We start from the raw sequence: 20,764 nt of genomic DNA on the forward strand, positions 1-20,764 counted from the left end.
CAATATTTTTCTTTCCAGGATGTATTCTCCAAGAAAGCTGCAGATGTCTTACTTCCATATCGCTCCTTTGATTGTGCTATTAATCTAATGCCCAACACTGAGCCTCCTCAAGGAAGAGTCTACCCACTTTCTCTGTCTGAAACCAAAACCATGTCCGAGTACATATAGGAGAACTTGGCCAAAGGCTTCATTCGGCCTTCTAAATCCCCCGCTGGAGCCTGGTTCTTTTTTGTGGGGAAAAAGGACGGCTCCTTTGGCCGTGCATAGATTACCGTGGATTAAATGAAATTACACAAAAGGATTGCTACCCCCTGCCACTAATCTCCGAACTGTTTGACAGGCTCCAGGGGGCCAAGATATTCACCAAATTGGACTTCAGGGGAGCTTACAATTTGATCAGGATACGCCAGGGTGACGAGTGGAAAACCGCATTTAACACCCGCGATGGCCACTTTGAATATCTGGTCATGCCATTCGGCCTCTGCAACGTGCCTGCGGTGTTCCAGAATATGATGAACGAAATCTTCAGAGACATGCTCTACAGTTGTGTCGTGGTCTATTTGGAAGACATCCTGGTGTTTTCACGAGACCTCCAGAGCCATCGCTGGGATGTCATCAACATCCTACAACGCTTAAGGGATAACCAGCTGTATGCCAAGCTGAAAAAATGCTGTTTCCACAAGGAGTCTGTTCCTTTTCTAGGCTATGTGGTTTCGAGCCAAGGATTTCAAATGGATCCACAGAAGACTATAAGCATCCGGGACTGGCCCAGCCAATGGGTCTCAAGGTGCTCCGAAGATTTTTAGGCTTTACTAATTACTACAGGTCGTTCATCAACCACTATTCGACACTCATCGCTCCACTCACGGCCATGACCCAAAAGGGAGCCAATCCATCCCAATGGTCATCCGAAGCCGAATCCGCATTCCGGAGACTTAAGGAGGTTTTCCTGCAGGAGCCATGCCTGTGTCATCCTAACCCCCAACGACCCTTCATCGTCGAGGTAGATGCTTCATATGTCAGTGTTGGTGCAGTACTCAGTCAGCATTCCAATAACCACACCTTGCACCCATGTTCATTCTTTTCCCGACGCTTCTCTCCAGTTGAGCATAACTACGGGATCGGGGACAAAGAATTGCTAGCGATCAAACTAGCCTTTGAGGAGTGCCGTCCCTGGCTTGAGGGAGCACAACATCAAATAACAGTGTACACTGATCACAAGAACCTCGAGAACCTGCACAACACCCAATGCCTCTTTTTTTCACTCGATTTAATTTCCTACTCCAGTACCAACCCGCTGATAAGAACATTCGAGCAGATGCCCTCTCTCGTTCATTTACCACTGATGATGTCCCAGATGTTCCCTGGCAGACCCGACTAAAGTACTCCTTTCCGCTACACATAAAGTGCCATCCGGGAAGACAGTGGTTCCCCGACCTCTTCGTAGGAAGATCCTCTGCTGGGCGCACGATTCCTTGCTCTCTGGTCATCCCAGGCAAGCAAGAACACTCACGACACTCCAGAGGTTCTATTGGTGGCCAACCATGAAGCAGGACGCTCAAGCATACGTGGAATCATGTCCTACTTGCGCCCATGAAAAGCCGCCTACAGGCCATCCCTGGGGCCTCCTACAACCTCTTCCTGCACCTAGTGAGCCATGGACCCACATATCCACGGACTTTATTGTGGATCTACCTCCTTCCAGTGACATTATTAATACCATTTGGGTCACCACGGACAGCTTTTTGAAGATGGCTCACTTTGTGGCGCTGCCCGGTCTACCTTCCGCCCCAGAACTAGCCAAACTATTCATTTGGCACATCTTCCGTCTTCATGGACTCCCAAGGCACATCCTCTCGGATAGAGGTGTTCAATTTATGGCCAAGTTCTGGAGATCGCTGTGTAAAAAATTTGACATCGCCCTATCATTCACAGGCCAATGGGCAGAGAGAAAGGACCAACCACACCCTGAAGCAGTTTCTTCAAGCGTATGTGAACTCCTGGTAGAACAACTGGTCCGATCTATTGCCGAGGGCCGAGTTTGCCTAGAACTAGTAGTCTGCGTGTACTGGATCTTCCCCCTTCCAAGTGGTGTACAGATGTCAACTTCTGCCTCCTCTTCCGATACCTCTGTCTATACCTTCTCCGGCTCCACAAGCCTCTGCTCAAGAACTGCATCAGGTGTGGCAGCATACTAAACAACTTTTGCAACAAGCTGCCCTAAAATCAAAGAAGTTTTATGATGCCCATCATCAGGCAGTCCCTCAATTGAACCCCGGAGACAAGGTGTGGCTCAGCACCTGCTTCATTTGTCTAAAGTTGCCTTCAGCCTGCTTTGCTCCCAGATACATCGGGCCATTTCCCGTACTTCGCCAGCTGGGCCCAGTCACTTACAACCTTCACCTACCCACTTCGCTTAAAATCCATAACGCCTTTCACATCTCACTGTTAAAACCGCTCATCCTATCAGAATTCTCCAAGAAACCTCCCGAGCCTCAGCCTCTAACTTTGGAAGAAGATATCACTTATCAAGTGGAGGACATCTTGGATGTAAGGAAGCTTGGGAAGCATTGGGAGTATCTGATCTCGTGGGAAGGATTTGGCCCCGAAGAGAACAGCTGGTAGCCTGCGGTTAACATTCTCGACAAGGAGTTGATCAAACAGTTCCACGTTTCGCACCCTCGAAAGCCAAAACCCCGAGGGAGGGGCCCTAAGAAGGGGGGTACTGTTACGCCCGTCAGTCGCAGACGGCTGCAACCGCTCTTGCTCACCTCCTTCTTTGCTTCCCTGTCTCCGTGGGGTAGATTGGCAGCCTCCGCCAGCTGCCAACGACCTGCCTGCCGCTCCCAGGCCTCCCGGGACGATACAGACGTCCTCTGTGGGGTAGATTGGCAGCCTCCGCCAGCTGCCAACGACCTGCCTGCCGCTCCCAGGCCTCCCGGGACGATACAGACGTCGCCGACCGCCATCTTGCCATCAGGACCTCCTAGGCGAGCGTGCGCGCAAGGGCTAGCCTTAGCCACGTCAAGGCGGGAACCTCGGGGGCGTCCCCTCCAGATGACGTTATCACTCTCGGGTATTTAAACCAGCTGGCCCTGCCTATGGACGACTTGGCAAAGAGTTCCATCCTTGCCATATCCGCCTCGCTTCCTGAGGACCCTGTGTTCCAGTTCCTGCCTCCTGGTGTGGACGTCTCAGGTACCCGCTCCTCGGGGGCCCTCTCCTCGTCCTGGCTATCCGCTCCTCGGAGGGCCTACACCTGGGACTTTGCCTGCCTCGCTCCCCGGGGCTTCCCTGGAACAAACACTGCTATTTCATGAATACTCCGCTCTGCGGATCACTTCCTACTCTACTAAGACCTCCCTGGTGTACCCCGCGCTGCGGACCATTACCATCTCTATGGGGGAACCCTTCAGATGCACTCACTCTTTGGACCTTCACCCACTCTACCGAGGACCTCACTGGTGCACCCCGCTCTGCAGACGCTATCATCTCTACCAGAGACCTTCACCGGTGTACCCTGTTCCACGGGCCATTACCATCTCTACTGGGACCTCATCTGTGCACTTTGCTCTGCAGACAACTATCACCTCTACTGAGGACCTCACCAGCGTACCCCACTCTGCGGGCCACTACCATCTCTACAGAGGACACGCTGTGGTGTACCCCACCTCGCGGGCCATTACCATCGCTACTAGAGACCTCCTTGGTGTAGCCCGCTCCCGAGGGCCACTACCATCTCTACTGAGGACCTCGCTGGTGTACCCCGCTCTGCAGACCATTACCAACTCTACAGAGGTATTCCTGTAGGCATTCCCTATTTCACCAACCCTGTGCCTCTGGGTCTCACTACTCTGCGAGTAGTGCTTCTATCCCTTTAATAAAAACTCTAAGACTGTCTCTGTGTCTGACGTAAGCTGGGACCTTGCCTCCCGACAGTGAGGCTCACGGGGCTCCTCCCTGTGGGCGGTACCACCTCTCACTTCGGCCCAGGGCCACTTACCAACTATTCTAACAGAATCCTAACAGTATGATCATTCCTAGGCTTTACAGGGTACTACAGAAGGTTTATCCCCAATTATTCAGAAAAGGCGGAGCCTCTCACAAGGTTGGTGTTGAAGAAAGCACCAGAGAAGAACTAGTGGTCAGATGAAGCAGAGAAAGCCTTCCAGACTCTGAAAGAGGCGATATGCTTCAAACCAGTCCTGATGACTTCACTGAACCCTTCACTCAGAAATAGGCTTGGGAGCAGTCTTAGACCAGGAAAAGGATGGCCAAGAACATCCTGTGGTTTACACTAGCTGGAAGCTGATGCCATGGGAGAGGTGTTCCTCAACAGTTGAGAAGGAGGCCTTGGCAGTCAAGTGAGCCTTAGTGGCCTTGCGCTATTACCTGCTGGGACAGCAGTTCACACTCATAACAGACCACCGACCTCTCCTATGAATGAATAGAAACAAGGAGTCCAATGCGAGTGTGATGAGATGGTTCCTGACCCTACAGCCCTTCAACTATAAAATGTACCATAATGCAGGCAGGGAAAACACTAATGCAGATTTCTTATGTAGAGAGGTGTCCCTAATATAGGCAGGTGCTCATTCCAACAAGGCTGAGCTGAGGGGAGGGTATGTGAGGGAGTATACAGAAAACTCCCTCAGATTACCTTAAAGGACTGGGCACAGCTATCTTGCCTGGTCCTCCTTAAAATCCAAACCCACAGGGAATCCTGGGTGAAGGGAGGAGCCCCTCACCAGAGTTTAAGAACTCGGAACCTGGAAAGTTTAGACAAGCTCCGGGGAGCATGCAGGAAGCCACTGTATGAGAAAACCTGCTATGTTTGAGGACTATGTGTCTACCTGAAGTTAAGGTGAGTTGAATCATTTGTTGATTTTGCTTTACATTTTATTCTCCATTGTAAATAAATTGCATAAATGGGAAACAGCCAGAGTCTGCCTCCTGATTCTTTCTGGCTGTTTCCAAGCTGCTGTCACCAAGTTACCACAGGGGGTACACTGCATCGAGCAGCAGCTACCTCCCTTAACTGAAGGCATGGGGATTACTACCCTTAACCAACTTTCATGATTCTGACTCAACTGCAACATCGCTCTCCACTTCAGCGGCGGGGGGAAAGGTCAGGGCCCTGACTTTTATGGTTCAGGGTATTGAAAATGCAGACATTAGGGGAAAAGTGTAGGACTGTTTCTACAGCCAAGTCCAAAAGCATAGCACATTCAAGCAGCATTTTATAAATTATCAAGAAGTCTGCTACTCACCCTGTAAAAATATTGATAGCAGTAATTTTGATATGGATTTCACAGAGCTTGGTTTTGACTTGGGGGTAACCTGCATGGAGCGGCAGTAACTAGCCTTAACAGAAACATGGAGATAACCTATACAGAGTGACAGTTATTTCCATAAGAAACTTGCAGGGCAGACTGGATGGACCATTTGGTCTTTTTCTACTGTCAATACTATGTTACTATGTAAATTAATGAAGGCGAAGAGAACCTGTTATCCTTTCTGTTATGAATAAATACAGCATTGCATGAGAAATTCCCGTGTCTCGTGTATTGTGGCTAACAATCTGACAGGTCTCGTGTTCCTTGCTTGTCTTCTTTGTTTTGTACTGCTAGCCAACATTTTCTGTCTTTTTCCTGTTACATTCTGTCGGTTAAATCATTTAGCTCTTCCCGTTGCTCATGCTGCTCTGGGCCAGTATTGGTTGCGGGTATTGCCAGGCTGATGTGCACTCAACACACTGGGGCTGTTGCCTCTTGGGTCTGACAATGGATATTTCTGATGATCCAATTGCTTTGTTCCTATCTACTGCCATGCTTCTAGGATTGGCTGTGCATCCCACTGGATACTGTGTTCTTATTGATGGTTTGGTTAGGCTCAGCAGTGATGCTTCTGGTATGTGGTTTCCCCTGCACTTTGGAATACCGTCAAACTGCCCTGCCCCCCATACACACACATACACTCACATACACGCTCGGGTACCCGCTCCTCAGGGGCCCTCTCCTCGTCTTCTCTGCTGAATGAGCCACCTTTCCACTTCCAGTGTTGGTTGCCTCATAAGAAAATAAGAAATTGCCATATTGGTTCAGACCAAGGGTCCATCAAGCCCAGCAACCTGTTTCCAACAGTGGCCAATCCAGGCTACAAGTACCTGGCAAGTACCCAAACACTAAGTAGATCTCGTGCTACTTAGTTTTTTGTTCACATCCCTTGTTGTATGTAAACCGGCATGATGTGGTTTCTAATCACGAATGCCGGTATAGAAAAACTCTAAATAAATAAATAAATAAATAAATAAATAAATACTGATGTCAGTAATAGCAGTGGCTACTCTCTAAGTCAACTTGATTAATAGCAGTTAATGGACTTCTCCTCCAAGAACTTATCCAAACCTCTTTTAAACCCAGCTACACTAACTGCATTAACCACATCCTTTGGCAACAAATTCCAGAGCTTAATTTTCTCCGATTAGTTTTAAATGTGCAACTTGCTAACTTCATGGAGGGTCCCCTAGTCCTTCTATTATCCGAAAGAGTTAATAATTGATTCACATCTACCCATTCTAGACCTCTCAAACTTGGCATGTGTTGTAGGACCTGCTGCTCTAGCAGTGAAGGAAGTACTGCCACCACTAAGATATGCTGCTCTCGTGATACTACTGCCACTTTGGACGGTTAATGCTACTACTGTTAAGATCTGCCTTACACCCCCCACAGATACATATATATACACACTCTATCATACTGCTGCCATGGAGGGGTAATACTACCATGCTGATTTCTGCCACAATAGAATTTAGTCATGATTCGGACAAGACTTCTTCCACCCTCTGAAGTAAAAGTGGTAGAGAATAATCCACTTGCAGCTTTTATGTAGAGATGCGTGCAGGAACAGGCAAACTATGACACACTGGAAACAGTTCAGGAAGGTTTTTTTTAAGGCTGGTAGGCCAAACAAATTCAGTAATATAAACAGCACAGTTTCTTGCCAGCAGTTTAAATAGAAATTAAAAGACAACTTCTTAACAGCAACATAAGCAAGGCATTTATACACTACAGATATACCAGAATTCAGAATGTCATGTTTTCTGAAGAAGAGTCTTCATCCTTCTGGCCAGCAATCTCTAGGCTAGGATTTTCAGACTTCCCCGATTTGGGTGTGTCTGTACCCAAATCGGGGAAGCCTGTTTCCTTGAACCCTGCAGATTTGAATCCGAGCCTCTCACCTGTCCAGCAGGAAAGATCCAAACCCTGGCTTGGATTGCACTCACTAATTCAGTAACTCTATAACAATGAATAGGTCCCTTCTCTACCCTGTTACAGTCTCCCTCCCTAGTAGTTCATCCTTCTTAGTTGCTTACTCACTCTCTTCTGACTCATCCACTTCACTGCTATCATATTCCTGAGGTTTGTTGGTCTGTACCACATGGCCTCCCATCTAATTATCCGGAAGCTGCTTTTTCCATATTTGTTGCAAAATTACATGTGCAAGTTCCACTCTTCAATATGCTTATAGATTCTGGGGTCCTAAATTTACAAAATATTTTTATAGAATATAATATCCTATTAAGGAAAGCACGATCCCTGCCTAGAAATGTATTATTTACCAATAAAAAATTAATAATGCACTTTTACTCCAGTTAGTTTTATATATGCTTTTAACAAACCCTTTTACCCTTGTGTTTGTTTTTATATTCAGGACTATGGAGAAAATCCTAAGTACCTGACTAAGAAAAATGAGGAAGTGAAGAGAGCTCAGGAAGAATATGATGCCTATGTGAAGGCGCGCCTCAGGGAGGGGGCCATGAAGCAACTTTCCCAAGAAGAAAGGGACGATGTGCTGTTGGTAAGCCTTGTGAATTTTGTGTTATGTTAAAATTACTGAAAACATGAGCAAAATTAAGGGCCTATTTACTAAAGGTTTTCTCCCATTTTGTGTATGGGGGAAAATGCTTAGAGGTAAATTGTCAAAGGACTTAGGCACTCAACTTAAGGAGATAGGTGCCTCTTTAAAAACTGACAAGGTTCAGCTCCTAAATCTAGATGCCTATTTTTCAAGGTACGCAAATTTAAGTAGCTAAAAAGTGGGCATGGACAGGGCAGGGAAAAGTAGTACTGTGCATAGGAAAAAAAGGCAAGGCAGGAGGCCAAGAAGAACACACAGCAGGAAAGCAAGGCAAGGCATAGCAAGGTAAAGTGATCCAATGCAAAGTCAGAGTGACTCAATGAAGTTGTGAGGGAGGCAGGGCTAAATAGGGCTGGCTTTGCTGAATCATAGGAGCATCAAGTAGGTGGATAGGACAGGAGCAAGCATGGCTGCATGTGGACTGTTGCTGCTGGGGAGGCTGCCTAGCAGCTGGGATCGTGACAGTCATCAATTAAGTGGCCCCTATCAATTCCCTCCTCTCAAACTTCCATCCCCCCAAAAGATACCTCCAAACCTGCCCATGCCAAGCTGGGAAGACAATAGAGGCTTGTCAGAGCAATGCTGAATGCCAAGCAGAGAGGAACATATCTAGCTTTCTCATGGCTCGGCATAGGCAGCTATGGGAGATCCTATGGGGGGATGAGAATTGGAGGTGGGGAATTGATGGAGACCACTTAATTAAAGATATCAGGAAGCTGGCAGGATCATAATGGGGCTGGCAGACCCGTTCTACTCCTGCAACATGGAATATGATGGCAGGGTGGGGGGCATTCTCGCAGCCCACCTGAACAACTTGGAAAGGCAGCAGTAGGAAGAACAGACACTGAAACTCAGTGGGAGAATAGTGCCTATTTTCACCCGAGGCTGAATGGCTTAAAACTAGATGACCAAGTTTTTGCCACCTAGATTTAAGAACATTTTCAGCTGAAAATTTAAGTGCCTAGGTCAGGAGTGGCCAGCCTGTGACTCATAAGCCACATGTGGCTCTTTCATATCCAAAATGTGCCTCTTGCCTCCTGTCCCCCATATCAGCTGGGAAGCACTGTGAAGGTCAGGAGAAGAATGGCTGGAGAAGGGAGTACACATAGCATAACAGAGCAGAAGAGAGCCATTCTGTTCCCTGATCCTGCCCTTCTACTTCTTCTGTCCTTGCATTGCTTCTGGATGATGTGGAGACAAGGACAGAGGCTTTTCTCCATTATTCCCTGCTTTTTCTCTCCCCACTCCACCCCCACCTACAACTAGCAACACTGGATGACAGGAGGAGAGGGGGTAACATTGGCGCTGACAGGACAGTAGAGAAGAGCCTGTCAGACCCCTGTTCCAACCCTCACCATCCTGTCCACTTTCCACCTCACCTGCTTTCTGTAGGTGGCTCTTTGCTATGCTGTCCAGAGGGGAATGACTGGAGAGGACACCACCCCAGTCCTAGCAGATTACTGTGCTCCCAGCTGACAGCAGAGGAGAGGAAGGAGTCACCTGAAGCTCCAGTCAGGTCATAATGATTTGTGGCAATGGAAGGAGGGGGAAAGAGGTAAATGCAAGTTTTATATGTTTTGGGGGATTCCAGTGCAAGGGGGGTTTGAATGCTTGAGGTGGGTTGATGCAAGAGGGGATGAATACTTCTGGGAGTATACCATGAAAAGCAAGGAATGTTTGGAAAGCTGAAGGTAAAAAATACTAGAAAGAGGAGAGAGAGGGTGAATGTTTTCTCCCTCCCAGGACTGAAGTCATCAATAAAAATTTGGCTGACCTTCATTTTGCCACCCCAAGGTCTTTGCTTCCATGAGTTCTGTAGCAGGTGTGATGGAACCAGGGCCAGGGTGGGAAGAATAAAGGAAGTGAGAGAGGGTTAGGATAGGAGGTTGCAGGAAAGCCATGTGGGAGAGGAGAGTTGTTTTTAAAATAGTGTGGAGGAGTGGAGGGGGTTTGAGAGAGCTAGAGGGGGATGGCGTGTCTGGAAAAGCCAGAGGTGGTGATAGGGGAGTAGAGGTGTGTGTGAAAGACACAGAAATAGTGTCAGGAGTGAGGCAAGGCAGAAATGGTGATGAGGGTGTATGTGAAAGAGAGCCAGAGGCAAATAAAAATAAGAGGAAAAGAAGTAAAGTAAGAGAAAAAGGAAACCAATATGGTTCTACAAAGAGGCAGCTAAAAAAATAAAGGCAAACAGATCACCATTCAAAAAGTACAAAGGAACTCAAAAGAGAAACACAGGTAACAATATTTGGTGAAGCTGAAAGAGACAAGATGGCAAAAGGTCAAGTGGAAGAAAAGAGACAAGAAACAATATGTAGAGAAAAATGAAAAATAAGAAAATTAAACAAATACTTCAGTTAAATTTTCATTAAAGAAGAATTCAGGGGAGTACCATTTCTAGTTGGCAAGAGTATGGATAAGTATGGGATAGATACCACCCCATATACAGAACAGAGTGTTTGGATGAAACTGGCAAAACTGAAAATGGACAAGTCCATGGGACTTGATGTGATACATCCCAGGTATGACAGAGTGTACAGACAATACCCTTATTCTACCTTAAGGAGCCTGGGTCAAGATTTTAACCCTATCCTCCTCAAGGCAGATTGCCGCAAGGGAGGACAGGAATGGTGAGTTCCCTTCACCATTCCATATGAACCCAGGCCTAGAAAGATTTGGGGAGGCCACAGGGAGTGGGTAGGACCTCACGATACACTCAGGCAGTGGACATTTACCTGTTAGTTGTGGCTGACGCAAGGTGAGCTACTATTTTGATTCTTATATCTTTGAAGCACTGTAAATAAATACCTGCACCATAACTAAGTTGGTCCAGTCAATGTTTTTCTGAACTGTTCCTGCAGCTGGCCCAAATATGCTACACCAGGATACTGAAGGAGCTCAGAGGTGCAGGTCGGTCCACTGAAAGATCTATTCAGTAGATCCCTCGAGAGGCGAGTGGTGCTATAAGAAAGGAAAAGGGTGGTTGTGGTCCTGCTTCACAAAAGTAATAGCAGAGAGAAGGCTGGAAACTACAGGCCAGTAAGTCTTACTTCAATGGTGAGAAAATTAATGGAGACTCAGTTGAAGGAAAAGATAGTGAGCTATCTACAATCCAGTGGGTTGCAGGATGTGAGGCAATATGGTTTTACCAGAGGAAGGTTGTGTCATACACATCTAATTGATTTATTTGATTGGGTGACTAGAAAATTAGATCAAGGCCAAGCATTCAATGTGCATGGACCAGGAGAGAGGCCTTCAATGGTCTGAAAGTGATGAAGCAATGTGATAAGATGATGACAAAGGCCAGAGGGATGCTGGACTGCATAGAGAGAGGCATAACTAGCAAGAAAAAGGAGATGATGATGTACCTGCACAGGTCATTGGTGAGGCCTCACCTGGAATACCTTGTTCATTTCTGAAGACGTTATCTCAGAAAGGATAGAGACAGTATAGAAGTGGCATGGCCGATGCAAGATTACTTGGCAGCGCAGGTAAGTCTTTGATCATACATTCCCTCCCCCAGCTTGCCTACTAGCAGTAACTCCAGCCTAGTGCTCCCTCCTACCAGCAGTAATGGTTTCAGCACAGCCCTCCCTTTGCTGGTATTGGATCTGCAGAGCACCCCTCAGGGCCTTACACTGGCAGGATTTTGCCAGCCCCAAAATTATGGCACTCCAGGCAACAATCTAGTTTTCTAAAGGAAGTACTGGACCTGAGAAGCAGTCCAAAAAACGGCAACCAAAATGATTTGGTGTCTATAAAAGACTTATGAGATGAGACTGGAGGATCCTGTGAGGGAGTATATAGAAAACTTCCTCAGACTATCTTAAAGGAACAGACACAGCTGTCTCACCCAGTGCTCCTTAAAATCCAAACCCACAGGGATTCCTGGGTGAAGGGAGGAGCCCCTCACCAGAGTTTAAGAAGGTTTAAGCAGGCCCTGGAGAGCAGGAAGGGACCCACCATTTGCAAAGTCCTGCTTTGTTTAAGGACTGTGAGTTACCTGAAGTTTAAGAGCTGCTACGTTTAAAGTTTGTGAGTTATCTGAGGTCAAGATGAGCTGCACTGTTTGTTTTTGATTTGTGCACTGTAAATAAATTGTACAAATGGGAAATAGGCAGAGTTTGCCTCCTTATTTTTCCTGGCTGTCGCCCAAGTTACCACATGTGGTGTTAGAAGTAGGATCTCTTTATATTACTTGCTGCATTGATTGACAATAAAATCTTTAAATACAAAAAAGAAGTAGGATCTCTTGCCTAAGTGGGAAGCACAGGTAAGGGCCCACAACCACAGCAGCAGAGGAGAAAAAAAAACCCTTCAGAATTTTTTTTTTCCTTGGGCTTCCCAGTTCTACTCACCCTACCTTCATACAACGCACTAAGGGGGCTAGCCTCACTTGTACAATCAGGGTTCAAGAAGTGAGTCAGGGCCCGACAGGCCAGCAGGTTATTGTCCCTCCCCCCCCCCCCCCCCCCCAATCTCTTTTCCCTGGAGAGTGACCCAGTTTGGGAGGCGGCTTGGAAAGAAGTGGAGATGGAGCAAGTAATTCAGGTCCTTGCTACAGGGCAGCAGCAACTGCAGAACGCCCTGCAATCCCAGATTAATCAGCAGCAGGCACTGCAAGAACAGGTGACGCAGCAGGATATGGTGCTAACACAGACAGTGCAAGCTGTGTAAACTGTGGTAACCAGTCTAATTCCCATGTCACCAACACTACTTAAGATGACACCAGGAGAAGATTCTGATGGTTTCTTAAATAACTTTGAATGCACTGACGACAGGCAGGCTGGCCAGAGGACAGGTGTAATACCTATCTGGGAATCTATTCATCAAGAGAAGTCAAGATGCCTTCCAAACCGCCAGTCTGGAAGGGAGGGCCACATACCAAGAAGCCAAAACCGCCATTCTAGAGTGGCGGGACTCACCCCGGAAGCTTACCCACGGCCATTTTGGCAGGGTGTTCTTTAGGCTGGTGAAAATACAAGGAACATGTTCCACAGACTCAAGGATGTCACTTGGAAGTGGCTGTGCCCAGAAGGGAAGACCAGAGTGGAATTAGCCAAAGCTTTTCCACTAGAACATTTCCTAGACAGCCTGGAATAGCTTATGCAACATTGGGTCTGCTGACACCCGAACCTTAAGCTGGAAAAGGCTAACTGATGAGACAGCAGTTCATGCTCATAAGGGATCACCAATCACTCCTATGGATAAACAGAAATAAGGAGTCCAATGCGAGGGTGATAAGGTGATTCCTGGTCCTACAGCCCTTCAACTATCGAATACGACATAGGGCAAGAAAGGAAAATGCCAATGCAGATTTCCTGTCCGGAGAGGTGTCCCTTGTTCAGGCAGGTGCTCATCCTGACAATGCTGAACTGAGCTGAAGGGTTTGTAAGGGAGTATATAGAAAACTCTCTCAGACTACCTTAAAGGACAAGACACAGCTATCTCACCTTGTCCTCCTTAAAATCCAAATGCACAGGGATTCCTGGGTGAAGGGAGGAGCAGGCAGGAACCCACTATGCGCTAAGACCTGCTACGTTTAAGGACCGTGAGTTTAAGAGCTGCTTCTTTTAAAGATTGTGAGTTACCTGAAGTTAAAATGAGCTTCACTGCTTGTTTTGATTTGTTCACTGTAAATAAAATGCACAGAAGGGAAACAGCCAGACTCTGCCTCCATATTCTTCCTAGCTGTTTCCAAGCCGCTGTCGCTCAAGTTACCTGGAGGAGAGGAGAGTCAGGGGAGATATGATACAGACTTTTAAATACAGGAATCAAAACTTTTTGATGGAAAAGAAGCTGCAGAACTAGGGATCATGATATGAGACTCCAAGGGGAGAGACTTCGGAGCTGCATCAGGGAGTATTTCTTAACGAAAAGGGTGGTGGACTCATAGAATGCCCTCTCAAAAGAGTTGGTGAAGACATCAATGATTCCAAAGGGCATGGAACAAGAACATAGGATCACTAGTGGCTTAGAGGATGGAAGTGAAAAGACAGCGTAATTTGTGGTATCTTTAGGTATAACATTTCAGCATGAGGGTAACCTGTATGAAGTGGCAGTTACAACCCTGAACAGTAAGCATGGGAGTAACCTGCACGGAGCAGCAGTTAAATATCAAATATTTTGTTGAACAGACTGGATCTGCCATCGTTTACTATGTTATGTGAGGTGGGGTGACAGAGAGCCATAAGCAGCAAAGGGAGAACATATGAACTGCCATACTGAGCCACAGCAAGAGTCCATCAATCCTTGTATCCTGTTCTAACAGTAGCCAATCCAGGTCACAAGTACCTGGAAGGATTCCAAATAAATAGATTCCATGTTGCTTACACCCAGGGATAAGCTGTGGCTTTCCTCAAGTCTACCTGATTAATAACAGTTTATGGACTTTTCTTCCATGAATTCGCCCAAACCTTTTTTAAACCCAGCTACATTAACTTCCTTTACCACATTCTCTGGCAATGAATGCCAGTTTATTTGTGTGTTGAGTGAAAAAGTATTTCTCCAATTTATTTTAAATGTGCTAATTAGCAACTTTATGGAGTGTCAACAAGTGATTCACATTTACCCATTTCACGTCACTCATGATTTTATAGACTTCCACCATATTTCCCCTGAGCCTTTTCTTCTCCAAGCTGAAGAACCTTTAACCTTTTAACCTTTTCTCATGGGAGAACTGTTCCAGTTCTTTATCATTTTGGTCTCCCTTCTCTGAATCTTTTCCAGTTCCTCTGTATCTTTTTTTTGAGATGTGGCAACCAGAACTCACAATCCTGTAGAAGCAGTCACACAGAGGTATTATGATATTCTTCATTCATTTCCTAATAATTCATAACGTTCTGTTTGCATTTTTGACTGCCACACACAAGGATTTCAATGTATTGTCCACAATGATGCCTAGATCCTTTTCCTGGATGGTGACTCTTAATATGGAACCTAACATGTAACTACAGTTTGGATTACTTTTCATATGAACATCACTCTGCACTTGGCAATATTAAATTTCATCTACCATTTAGATATCTGTTATGGTTAAGCGGTGTTTGGGTAGATTCTTGGGTACTGTGGCAGATGACCACGCCCATGGGGAGGAGCCCCATGAGGCGCCACAGTACTGGGCTAAATGCAGGACACACAAACACAGAGTTAGTTCTTTTATTAGACAGCTTGAAATATACCACCAGGGGAGCCTAAGGAGGAGGTGAGAGGTTCAAGTTACTACCTGCACTTGGCGTGGTTCCCCCGGAATAACTTTGTTTGAATCCCCTAATCAGCCCGAGAGACCTGGCTGACCGCAGGATGGTGAAAGTGGGCGGAGCCGAGTGACGTGAGTGGTGGAAGGGTGCCCCTTGCCCTATAAAATCAAAAGATAGGCGGCGCCCCGCCGTCACGGCGTGCTGCCTAAGCCGCGCGCTCCGTAAGGGGCGCGCCGGCTTGGTCCGGCTTAGGCCGGTGAAGGCTGAGAGGCTGCCCAGTACGTTAGCTTGGACCTTGTTCATGTCTCCGCAAGGATTATAGAGAAATTACAGAAGCCGGAGGAAGTTACAGCTTTGTTTTGTTAAAGATTTGAAGTGATAGATTTCCTTATGCCGCATACAAAGCGCAAGGGTAAAATTAGGCAGGAAGCCTCAACCCCTGCCAGATCGAGCCCTAAGCAAACAATGCTGACTACTTTTTATCCGACAACGGAGATACTGACCCCGGAGTTTCCCGCTACAGAAAGGGTAGGTGAGCAAACTTCCTTTCTGTTGGGAGATGTGACTCTCAGTCCCGGGGCCCCTATTACACCAATACCACCTGCGACCGCTTCCACTGCCACAGCAATAGGCTTGACAATGGAACGTATATCGTTTCTTCAATCAAGCCCGATTTGAGGAGAGCTGTGACTTTAAGGAAGCGAATGAAAAGGGAGGAAGAGAAGAACGTCCCCATGTCCAGGGAGAGTCTTCAGTCAGGGAAAATATATTTGTTCCTGACCGAAGTAATGAAACACCTGGTGTGAGTGTCTCTCCCCCTATGAAGTCTGCCTCAAACCAAAAACAGGAAAATTCTCATGCCTTACAATTTACACCAATGCCCGATAAAAGATCAGTGACATTAGAAATGTTATGGCAAGCAATGTCTGTACTTCAAAATAATATAATGAAACTTAATGTAAATATTAAAGACATGCAAGAAGTTCTATTGAATATAAACCCAGTTGTTACAAACTATGGGGCAACTTTGAAAAAAGTTGAAGATGAGATAAATACTATTAAGAAAGTTCAGTCTACTATCATCCAAGGTGAATTGTCAATTTCAAAAAAAGTGGAGAATATGGAAAATTCTATTAGACATTCCAATTTGAGAATGGTAAACTTCCCAAAATGTAAAATGATATCCTTGCAAGAACAATTAAAAAACTACTTTATTGAAATTTTACAAATACCCTTGAATAAATTACCGGTGGTAGTAAGTGCATATTATATAAATAAAGATCAGGGTACGAATTCCCCCCCAGTAGTACAAGAAACATCTCTTAACATAATCGAATTAATTGAGACCTCTTATAGTTCCCAGGTAGAGAGAAGAGGCACCCTTTTAGTGAAATTTGCTCTATCAACAGATAGAGACAAAGTGTTAAAAAAGTTTATGTTAAATAGGGCCACTCTCTACCTTGGACAAAAAATATGGGTTTACCCTGACGTTTCTAAAGAAACACAGCAGAGACGGAAAAAGTTTATAATGTTAGCCAATTTGGCAAGGACTTATGGTATAAATATAATTATTAGATTTCCGTGTAAATATGTCATGCATAGAGAAGGAAAAAGATTTGTTTATTATGACCCAGAACACTTAGAAAAATTTTTGGAAGAGTGCAAGAAACAGAGGGAGAGTAGTAACACTTAATTTTTTTTGGAACACCAGGTAAATTGGTAAATAGAAGAAAACTCCGTGATCTGTATGTTAAGTTAATATTACGGTAAATTTATTTGCTCATCTTAAGCTCCCCATTTGTTTTGTAACAGGAGTTAGGTGAATATTTTGTCAGTTTGAATATGTACTGAAAATTAGATTGAAGTAACCCTGCTCCTAAGAATATTCAAGTGTTAATTTGAATATATGTAATAATTGCATTAAATATGTATTGTGCAAAATTCATAAATAAAGAATTAAAAAAAAAGAAATATACCACCAAAGGTGGAATGTAGTGAGGTAGTCTGGATGTAGCAGTCTCTGGACCCTTGGCAGAGGGGACCCTTCTCACCCGTTGGTATAGGGGAATTCCGGTGTAGGTTTCCCAGCAAGGCAGTACTGTGGATGTAGGTATGTGATTCCACCAGGTTGAAGAAGATGGTACAGGCACCGAGGCAGGGAGAGCAGGCCCTCGAGGAGCGAGTACCTGATCCCAGTAAGGTACCTGAAATAAAGCAGAGGGCCCCCGAGGAGCGGGTACCCAGGTTAGCAATACCCCGAAGGGCAGAGAGAGAGCTTCCAGTGGCAGCACGGAAGCGGCAGAGTAGCTTAGACCGGCTGAGACCAATCCTTTGCTAACTCAACAAGCTAGCAACTTAGTACAGGCTATATACCCGGATGGCATGACGTCAGTAGAGGGAAACGCCCCCGAGGTTCGTGCCAATGCTGGAATAAAGACGTGGGTGGCGTGCGCGCAAGCACCCTAGTAGGCCCTTGGGAGGAGCATAGAGGGAGACAGCACCATATCCGTTCCTGGGACATCGGAGAGGTCTTCTTGTAGACGCGGCAATAGACATTTTCCCAAGGGAAGCAGGAGGAGCCGTGAACAAGGTGAGGCAAACGGGGCGAAGCCGTCTAGCACCGATGGACGCAACAATATCCAGTCTTCAAGTCTCATAAGGTCCTCCTGCAATTTCTCACAGTCCACTAGTGATTTAACCACTCAGAATAATTTTGTATCATTTGCAAATCTGATCACCTTACTCAAGACTCCCTTTTACAGATCTGTTATAAATATATTAAAAAGCATCGCTCCTAGTGCAGCAGAGCTGCCAGTTTATCCAGTTACAAAAGGGAGATTTTTGGGCCAGTTCTGATTTTAAATTGTGAGGTAGTTGTAGTCCCTGATTTTACTTATTCAAATTGGTGCTGCAGGACCGATAATGCATCAGAATTAGGTTGTCTGAAATACAGGACTAGCCTAAAATCTCCCTCCTCAAAGTAGGTAACCTGGCTGCTCTGGGGCACTCCACTATTTACCTTCAGTAAGAAAACTGACCATTTAGTCCTACTCTTAGTTTCCTGTCTTTTAACCAGTTCACATTCCACAATAGGACATTGCCACTGTTCCATCACTTTTTAATTTTCTCAGGACCCTCTCATGAGATGCTTTGTCAAACACTTTCTAAAAATCCAAATACACTACATCCACTGGCACATCATTAGCCATATGTTTTGTTAACACCTTCAAAACAATGTTGCAGATTGATGAGGCTAGACTTCCCTCAGGTAAATCCATGTTGCCTGTGTCCCATTAAACCATGTCTATTTGTTCTGTAATTTTATTCTTTAGAATAGTTTCTTCAATTTTTCCTGGCACTGATGTCAATCAGTGCCAGGAAACCAGTCTATACTTTCCCAAATCACCCCTGGAACCCTTTTTAAAGATTGGTTTACATTCACCACCCTCCAATCTTCAGGTACAATAGACCATTTTAATGATAGCTTACAAATTACTAGTAATAGGTCAACAATTATATTTTAAAGTTCTTTCAGAGCTCTAAGATGTATACCATCCAGTCCAGATGATTTGCTACTCTTTATTTTGTCAGTTTGCCCTATTACATTTTCCAGGTTCACTGTGATTTGTTTGTTACATCAAAGCTTCACTATTAAATTCCGTTTCCGGCATGAGTATCTCCCCTACATCTTTCTCCATAAAAACTGAAGCAAAGAATTAATTTAGTTTTTCCACTATGGTCTTATCTTCCTTAACTATCCCTTTTACCCCTCAGTCATTTAGAAGTCTACTGACTCCCGTACAGGCTTAATGCTTTGACTGTATTTGACAAAGTTTTTATTATGTATTTTTGCCTCTACAGAAAGCTTCTTTTCAAATTCTCTTTTTACCTGCCTTACCAATATTTTGCATCTAACTTGTTAGTGCTTATGCTTTTTCCTATTTTCTTCATCAGGATCCTTTTTCCATCTTTTGGCTATAATTGCCTCTTTCACCTCACCTTTTAATCATGCTGGCAGTCATTTGCCCTTCCGTCTTTTTTAATGCATGAAATACATGTGGTCTGGTCTTCCAAGATGGTATTTTTAAACAATGTCCATGTGGTAACTTGGCCATAGTGGCTTGGAAACAGCCAGAAAGAATAAGGAGGCAAAACCTGGCTATTTCCAGTTTGTGCAATTTAATTACAGATGAGAATGAAGAATAAAGCAAAATCAAAAATTGATATAGCTCACCATACTTCAGGTAGACACACAATCCTCAAATATAGCAGGTTTTCTCATACAGTGGCATCCTACCTGCTCCCTGGGGCCTTTCTAAACCTTCCACGCCCTGAGCTCTTAAACTCAGGTGAGGGGCTTCTCCCTTCAACCAGGAATCACTGTGGGTTTGGATTATAAGGAGGACCAGGCAAGGTGAGTCAACAACATTTTCAGTACCAAGTTCTGCCGTTCGCACTAGCTTCGACAACTTGTGTATTTCACCAAATTCCTAGCAGTGACTGCCGCTTCTCTACGGAGAAAAACAGCATTCATGCCCTTCCTTGCATGGACGACTGCCTAATAGGAATCAATCCAAGCAAGGACCTCTAAATTCTCCAAGACTCACTATAAATCTTCTCAATTTGGCTGGGATTTCTGATGAACTACCATAAATCCCATATGGAGTAGTTCTGGGCTCTACAGTCGCAACAGATCTCCTGCCCAACAACCGCGCAGACATCCAGTTAAATTCTCCACATCTCTGCACGCATGCAACATAGCCTCAGCCCATCAATTCTTTCATTGCTGGGCCACAGGGTTTTCACTATCCACGTCACTCATATGGCCAGACTAGCCATGAGTAAGATTCAGTGGATTTTCAAATTTCAGTGGCTCTAAGCCGTTCAACTGCTTTCGTCCCTGATCCATATTACCGATCCAGTACCAAATTCTCAGATGATCTTGGCCACGGTCGCATTCAACTAGGGCTGGAGAGCTCGAATCCACATCCTCCCAACCCAAAATGCATCTACTCCACTCCATGAAAAGTCTCAGATCAACTTTCTGGGGCTTCGAGCCATGCGTTATGCCTTTTATGCCTTAAAACACTGCCTCTCACACAAACCTTTGTGCATACAGACAGACAGCATAGAGGCAATGTGGTATTCCAACACACAAGCACGCACAGGCTTTTATCTGCTCTATCAGTAGGCCGCGCAGCTCTAGGCCTGGGCCCTTGCACACTCCATGCATCTACGGGCCACTTATCTAATAGGCATACCGAACGCACTAGCAGACCATCTCAATCGATGTCTCCATCCTCATGAATGGTCTCTGAATCCATGTGTAGCGAGCAAAATCTTCTAGCACTGAGGTCAACCAACCTTGACCTCTGCATCCAAATCAAACCACAGAGTGGACAGATTCTACTCCCTACACATGTATCGAAATGCATTCCCATGGTCACCTTTGCTCGCCCCTGCAACAAAGATCTCCTATATGCGTCTCTTCCGATACCGCTCATAGCCAAAACTCTCGTGATGCTACAGCAGGATAGGTTTCCAATGATTCTCATAACCACGTCCTGGCCTCGACAAGTATGCTCCCCGTACTTCTCAATCTATCACTCCAGTATCCAATTCGCTTGCCCACAGGTCAGTCTCATAAC

At 45.5% G+C, this 20,764-nt stretch overlaps 1 protein-coding gene across 2 annotated transcripts in view; it reads left to right on the forward strand.

Annotated features, from left to right (window-relative positions):
* The window catches only part of ENKUR (enkurin, TRPC channel interacting protein), a 177,090-nt gene that overhangs the window by 100,568 nt on the left and 55,758 nt on the right, over positions 1–20,764 (forward strand). The window contains exons 4-5 of one of the 2 annotated variants that reach the window (XR_003854490.1): positions 7,714–7,860; positions 9,313–9,475. Coding sequence is in view for 1 of the 2 variants with exons in the window: in XM_029588673.1 (XP_029444533.1) it covers positions 7,714–7,860 (147 nt within the window). In the remaining variant the exon portion in view is untranslated. The remainder of the gene's footprint in view (positions 1–7,713; positions 7,861–9,312; positions 9,476–20,764) is intronic. The other variant, XM_029588673.1, reaches the window with a different exon arrangement.

This window comes from Rhinatrema bivittatum, chromosome 2 (genome assembly GCF_901001135.1).
Source record: "Rhinatrema bivittatum chromosome 2, aRhiBiv1.1, whole genome shotgun sequence".
In the NCBI taxonomy this organism is placed as follows: domain Eukaryota; kingdom Metazoa; phylum Chordata; class Amphibia; order Gymnophiona; family Rhinatrematidae; genus Rhinatrema; species Rhinatrema bivittatum.